The sequence below is a fragment of the Cicer arietinum genome, chromosome 4 (genome assembly GCF_000331145.2).
Source record: "Cicer arietinum cultivar CDC Frontier isolate Library 1 chromosome 4, Cicar.CDCFrontier_v2.0, whole genome shotgun sequence".
In the NCBI taxonomy this organism is placed as follows: Eukaryota; Viridiplantae; Streptophyta; class Magnoliopsida; order Fabales; family Fabaceae; genus Cicer; species Cicer arietinum.
The window spans coordinates 8224593-8230259 of NC_021163.2; the positions used below are offsets into that span (position 1 = coordinate 8224593).

Here is a 5667-nt window from a genome sequence, read left to right on the forward strand (position 1 = left end):
AAAATTCTTAATAGCATACAAAAAAAAAGCCAAAATAAAAAAAAAAAAAAAAAAAAAAAAAACCTTTTGAAACCACAAGTTATTGTAGTGACTAATCTTGGAAGTCCATTTTAACCTGCCCCTTGTTACTGTATGTCATTGGTTGAAGAACCATCTTAACATCTTCATCAAACTAACAATCTATAATATCCCCAAAACATCATTCCATAAGATGTAAAACTCAAACAAGTAACATCCCAAATAAAAGGAGTTGTTTGTGCAGTACTTGTAGCTATTAGCTAAATAATAATCATGTTGATACTGAAAAATGAGTTGAAAGTTACTACTCAATTTACTGTGCAAGCTAAGATTCTATGACTGATGTCTCCCGCTATCGCCCCATTACTTTGTATGGTGGACTCAAAGATACATAACCATGAAACTTGTTTTATTCTGTATGTTCTCCAGTTTTCACATTTAAGTTAGGATGTGTCTCTTCAAAGGTAAATGGAATCCCAATGCTAGAGGCACCACCTCTAAAATTATTCTTGATTCCAATTCACCTTCATCTAATATCAACATTACAAACTAAATGCAAGCATGTGAAAACACAAGAACAGAGAAACACACAGAAAAGATGCGAAACATATATCATGATACATGTGCAACAAAACTTTTGTTCTAGCATGAGCTTCTATTTTATACAGCTGTCTATATACCACTAATCATCGTTCGATTTCTATGCATAACAGCATAAGTCAAACCCCGTTAGTTCCCAAATAAGCTGATACTAAATGCACTTTTAAATCAACCATTTGTACCCTGAAATTTAGTATCATTATCTGTTGCATTAGAAACTTTAAACCTTAGTCAACTAAAAGAGGGCAGAGTTAGATGTAGACGCATGCCTGATATTTTATCTCCGGTGTCAACTGAAATTTAACCTGGTTTATCTGAAAAACAAAACAAGAGAAAATAACTCAGTTGTTATTACATATATGCACGCATGCATGCATCTGAAGCTGCTAAAACTTCCAGTACTCCTAAAAGATCATAAACATGGCATTAAAAAAGTGTGAACCCAATATAACAAATAAATAAATCCAGGTTGGCTACATGGACCCTTTCCTAGACCCCGCCATGTTGTAAATTGTATAGCATTAGGTCACCCTTAATATAACAATTTAATAACAACAGAAAAGTATTTCCAGTTTTCACTACTTAGGCAACATGCATCAAAAGATACTATTCGTCTTTACTAAAATCATTGTTGCATATAATGTATGAGAAAACAAATAATACCAATATCAGACCTGTCTGGTTAGAAATTTTAATATTAAAACAAACAATTGAAGTACAAATATTAGAGAAATAAAGGGGCCATTGATTAGCATTTCTACATAATTGAACTTTAAAAGCTAAAAACTATATACACAAGCATTTCCTTTTCTCAGATTTTAGAATCAAGTAAACAGAACAAGGAATTTTTTAAAATGCATAATAAGACAGAGCATCTGCTTTTAGTGATATACATGTGCACCACTAGCAGTAGTATAGAACTGCCATGTTTTTGTCATGTGAATGTGGAGTCACTAATCTTTTAAATATAAGACAATGCACATAGTTTGCATTGCCTGATTTTCCCAATCAAACTTTGTATTCTCTACAACTTATTTATTCCTCCAAACACTTGAGAAGAGTATACAACTTAGCGATCAGTATTAGACTTAGAATCCTTGCCGTTAATGAGATGATAATTTTAATCCGATAAGAAGATAAGAAAATGGCTTTTAAAATTTGAAGACTTCAATCACTTTCAAACCAGATTTCATCTTGAAACGTTCTGCTAATTTCATTGAAGCACAATGACATTTGAGAGTAATAGCTAGCTAAATTTGGGTTTTGCTAATAAGAACATAACTATTATATTCTTTTCTCCAAAACAATCAGCTTGTTTTATTAGTGTTAAATCACTTTTTTTAGTAACTAAGTTTCCCAAACACAGGTATTAGAGATTTTGTTTTCGAAAGTAATTTTTGCAAACTGCAATACAAGACTAATTAACCATATTTATCGGGTTCAAAGCCCATTTGTCATAGAATTGTCAAACATTAAAAGCTTCCAAAAGCTGAGTTCTGTGCTCTACAACAGAGGAGAATAAGATTTTTTTTCCTTAACATAATCCAATTCAATGTAACTTTTAAATAATTACTTAGATGGCAATGCAACATACGAACAGTTAGATTCGTAAAGTTCTCGTGATGACATAGAAGTATGCAGATACACATCAGAGTGCAATAAAAATAAAATAAAATAAAAAACAATGCAATGCAATGCAATAGAGGAAGAGGTAGTACCATACCCGACCATCACTAGTAGGCTTTGTGTCAAAGATCAAAGAATTTTTAAATCCAATCCTTTGTTTTAACTTTCTGCTTTCATCTTGGTCAAGCAATTTCTGTAAAAAAAATATTAAATATAAGAGTAAAAATTCAATAAAAAGGAAGAGGAAATTTACAAGGGAATCAGAGGGTAAGATATCCTTCAGAGAAAAATGGAGACATCAATAGAGTAAAGCTTTCCAACCTCTCTGCATATCTATTAGAGAAACCCCTTATAGTGATCATGTCGTTTACTTTACAAATATTTGGTTTGCAATATATTTCACATTGTACTTTTTGTTTTTTATGAATAAAAATGTATTCAATCATCATAACATCATCCAAAAATTTACCATTATTAAATATATAAAGGCCTCAGTGGAGTTTTATATTCAAATTCCCTTAGCAAACAAGGAATAAATACCAACAACAATACATTACATAATAATATATTCAGAATATTTTTACCTTCTTTGTAGCCCAAAATTCTGACTCTGTAAGCTTACCACTAGCCACAAGGTCCTTATGAAGCTTCTGCAGTTTACTGCAAAAGTTGAACTTTAGCAAAATCACTAATATTGAGGCGATCAAGGAATGTCTGAAACTACGATGACCTTATAGTAAATAAAACATAACATTCAAAATATTATGATCGTGAGTTAATACTACTGAGTGGCATTTTGAGTCAGAGCAACTACAAATAAATGGATGATTTAGAAGTAATAACACAATGTCAAAGCATAGAGGAGTTTGCAGCCAGAAATTTGGACATGAATCATGATCATAATAGTAAACGATACTTTCTTTTAAAAGAATTGAAGTACCATAGTAAAAACCAGATACCTATCTTCTTGCAATAGCTTAATCCTAAGTGTCATTTCAGCAGGGCTAAGCTGTTCATCAGAAACAACTTTCGGAGGTTCTACATGCTTGCTAAGGGCGATACCTGCTCAAACATACCAAACAACACAACAATGAAACAACTGAAAATAAAAGTAATAACAATAGAATACAGAAAGGAGTATAAGAAAAAACATGACAACTCAGAATCTCCTTTTGATATCACTTCATGTTCATACCATCTTTTTTCCAATTCCTAATTATAATTCCTTATAAAATCAATAAAAAGCACGATAACATGCTCTTTGCCGACATATCACTCTTTGCTCTGGCATAGGTATTGAGGCGGGAACTAAATATATAACTTGGCACATCTAAAATCATAATTTTGTAACATCTTTTAAGTACGTTTAATCAATTAAAAATATTTTGAAAGAAACTCTAACTCTGAAACACAAGCCTAAGGTCAAACAGTCAAACATCATAATAGCACATCAAGCAAAGCACCAGCATATCATGATTCAAGAACAATTAAGTTATATAAACCACAGAAGAAAATTCGAAAAAAAGAAAACATCAAAACAAAATCATATTTTAATTTGCTGTAGCCAAAATTAGAAACTTACCGACTAATTCCCGGCAAACATGAAGATCTGAAAAGTTCTCTAACTCAAAGATGTAACTTCCCTGGAACATCACACCATATTATTATAAAATTCATTTTAAGGAGGAAACATTACTCACGTCAAGCACTGGACTACTAAGTGAACCACAGTACACGAAATGAAATCAATAATTCAATTGAGCAGTATTCAAACAAAAAGAATAATTAAAAAATCAAACAAACACAACACTCAGGCTACATAAATAACTCAATAAACATAGTAAAGAATAGCAACAATTGAAATAAACTAAGGAAAAACCTGAGAATGTCCAAGGTTAAGCCACGGTGGTTTGTTTGATCCCTCTTTGGTGTGTTTATGATCTAAATTTTTGCAATCAGAAAATAAGAAAAAACATCAAAGTATGCACAAAACACATCTTATCAATAATATTCAGAAATTAGACAAATAAGAACATATTGGCAGCCTTCAATAGTTATCAGACAAATAATGCTCTGTTTGGGAGTTTGGAAGGGAGGGGATGGAAGAGAGAGAAATCTTCCATCTTATTTGAGATAATTTTTTTGTAGAGAATACAAAGATGATGCATATGACAAATATATTTTATATTTTGAAACTATTATAAAAAGATGAAAATGATTAGAAAATTTATCTAAGAGCTCCAAAATTCTTCCATCCCCTCCCCTCTTAAACTCCCAAACAGACCTTAAAAGAGCTTGCATTGAGCTTTACAATCAATTTACATCATCAAATGCAAAAGCAGCACCAAAACTAACAAGTACATAAACAAAAGGCGGTAAGTACTTTTAATCAATCTGAAATCAACTTCGACTCTGTTGTTTGATGTCGGATCATTAGGCTTGAAAACAAGCTTTTCTTGAGTCTGCAGAGTGAAAAATCGCGAATCAGCTAAAAAAATGGCAATGTGATTAAAAACGAAATTCGGAGTAAGAGAAATAGAGTACCAATTTGAGGACGCCAGGTGTACCAGGATCTTTCACAGTGGTTTTGTATTTAGCACGCTTAACAACTTGTTGAGATGACGACATCGTTAACCTAAAATGTAACCGTCAAATAATTCAATTCCGTTAACGATTCAATCCAAAACTGCTTCTACAACCGAGCAATCCCTAATCAGAACCATCGCTTTCGTGAGAGAGCATTCTACTCCGCGTTTTGGGGAATGGAAAGAGAGAGAATTGCGATTTTATTTGTGTAATTGAGCGAAATTAAAGAGAAAAAGTGATTATAATCGGATTGAGGAGTGGAGTAACCACTTTTAAGTTCCCATAAAGCGCGAGAAGTGCCCCCGGCAGGTGGCGTAGCCGACTTAGTACGATCCAAGAGGGAGTCAGAATAGCGACGTTGCCTGCTTTCGGTATCCAAATATAATGTAATTTAATAATTTGCTCAAAGTTCAATGACATTTTAGCCATTATCAATTTATCTCTGAAAATTCTTAAGTTATATTTTGATTTATAACTTTGATAAAAAAAAATACAACTTTATAAAAATTACGAATCAACTATCAATGAAGTAAAATATTATAAATAAATAAATAAAATCAATATTATCCTTCTCAATTATTAACCATTACAAAAATATAAAGAATAAAAATAATAATTTCATTCATTAAATAAAATTATTTTAAAAAAGAGTGACTTTTTTCTTTAAAAAAAAATATGATTTTTAGAAATTGATATAATAAAGTAGTTTGTAGAAGTTAAGAGGTTTGATTGAATTATCATACGAGATAATTTTTGATTTATTATCTATAAAATAAGTTGTATTTGATAAAAATGAACTATGGTATACAAAATAAGTTATCGATAAAAAAATTCAAA

The 5667-nt window shown here is 31.3% G+C and overlaps 1 protein-coding gene across 1 annotated transcript in view; it reads right to left on the reverse strand.

Moving 5' to 3' along the window:
• LOC101509283 (general transcription and DNA repair factor IIH subunit TFB1-1-like) overlaps positions 1 to 5229 on the reverse strand; it is a 12331-nt gene extending 7102 nt beyond the window's left edge. Inside the window, exons 1-8 of the mRNA XM_004496020.4 lie at positions 4789 to 5229; positions 4628 to 4706; positions 4124 to 4185; positions 3827 to 3887; positions 3204 to 3306; positions 2829 to 2904; positions 2342 to 2437; positions 888 to 932 (exon numbers count right to left, since the gene is read on the reverse strand). Of these exons, the coding sequence (XP_004496077.1) occupies positions 888 to 932; positions 2342 to 2437; positions 2829 to 2904; positions 3204 to 3306; positions 3827 to 3887; positions 4124 to 4185; positions 4628 to 4706; positions 4789 to 4872 (606 nt within the window). The 5' untranslated portion in view covers positions 4873 to 5229. The remainder of the gene's footprint in view (positions 1 to 887; positions 933 to 2341; positions 2438 to 2828; positions 2905 to 3203; positions 3307 to 3826; positions 3888 to 4123; positions 4186 to 4627; positions 4707 to 4788) is intronic.
• Positions 5230 to 5667: the final 438 nt, after the last annotated feature.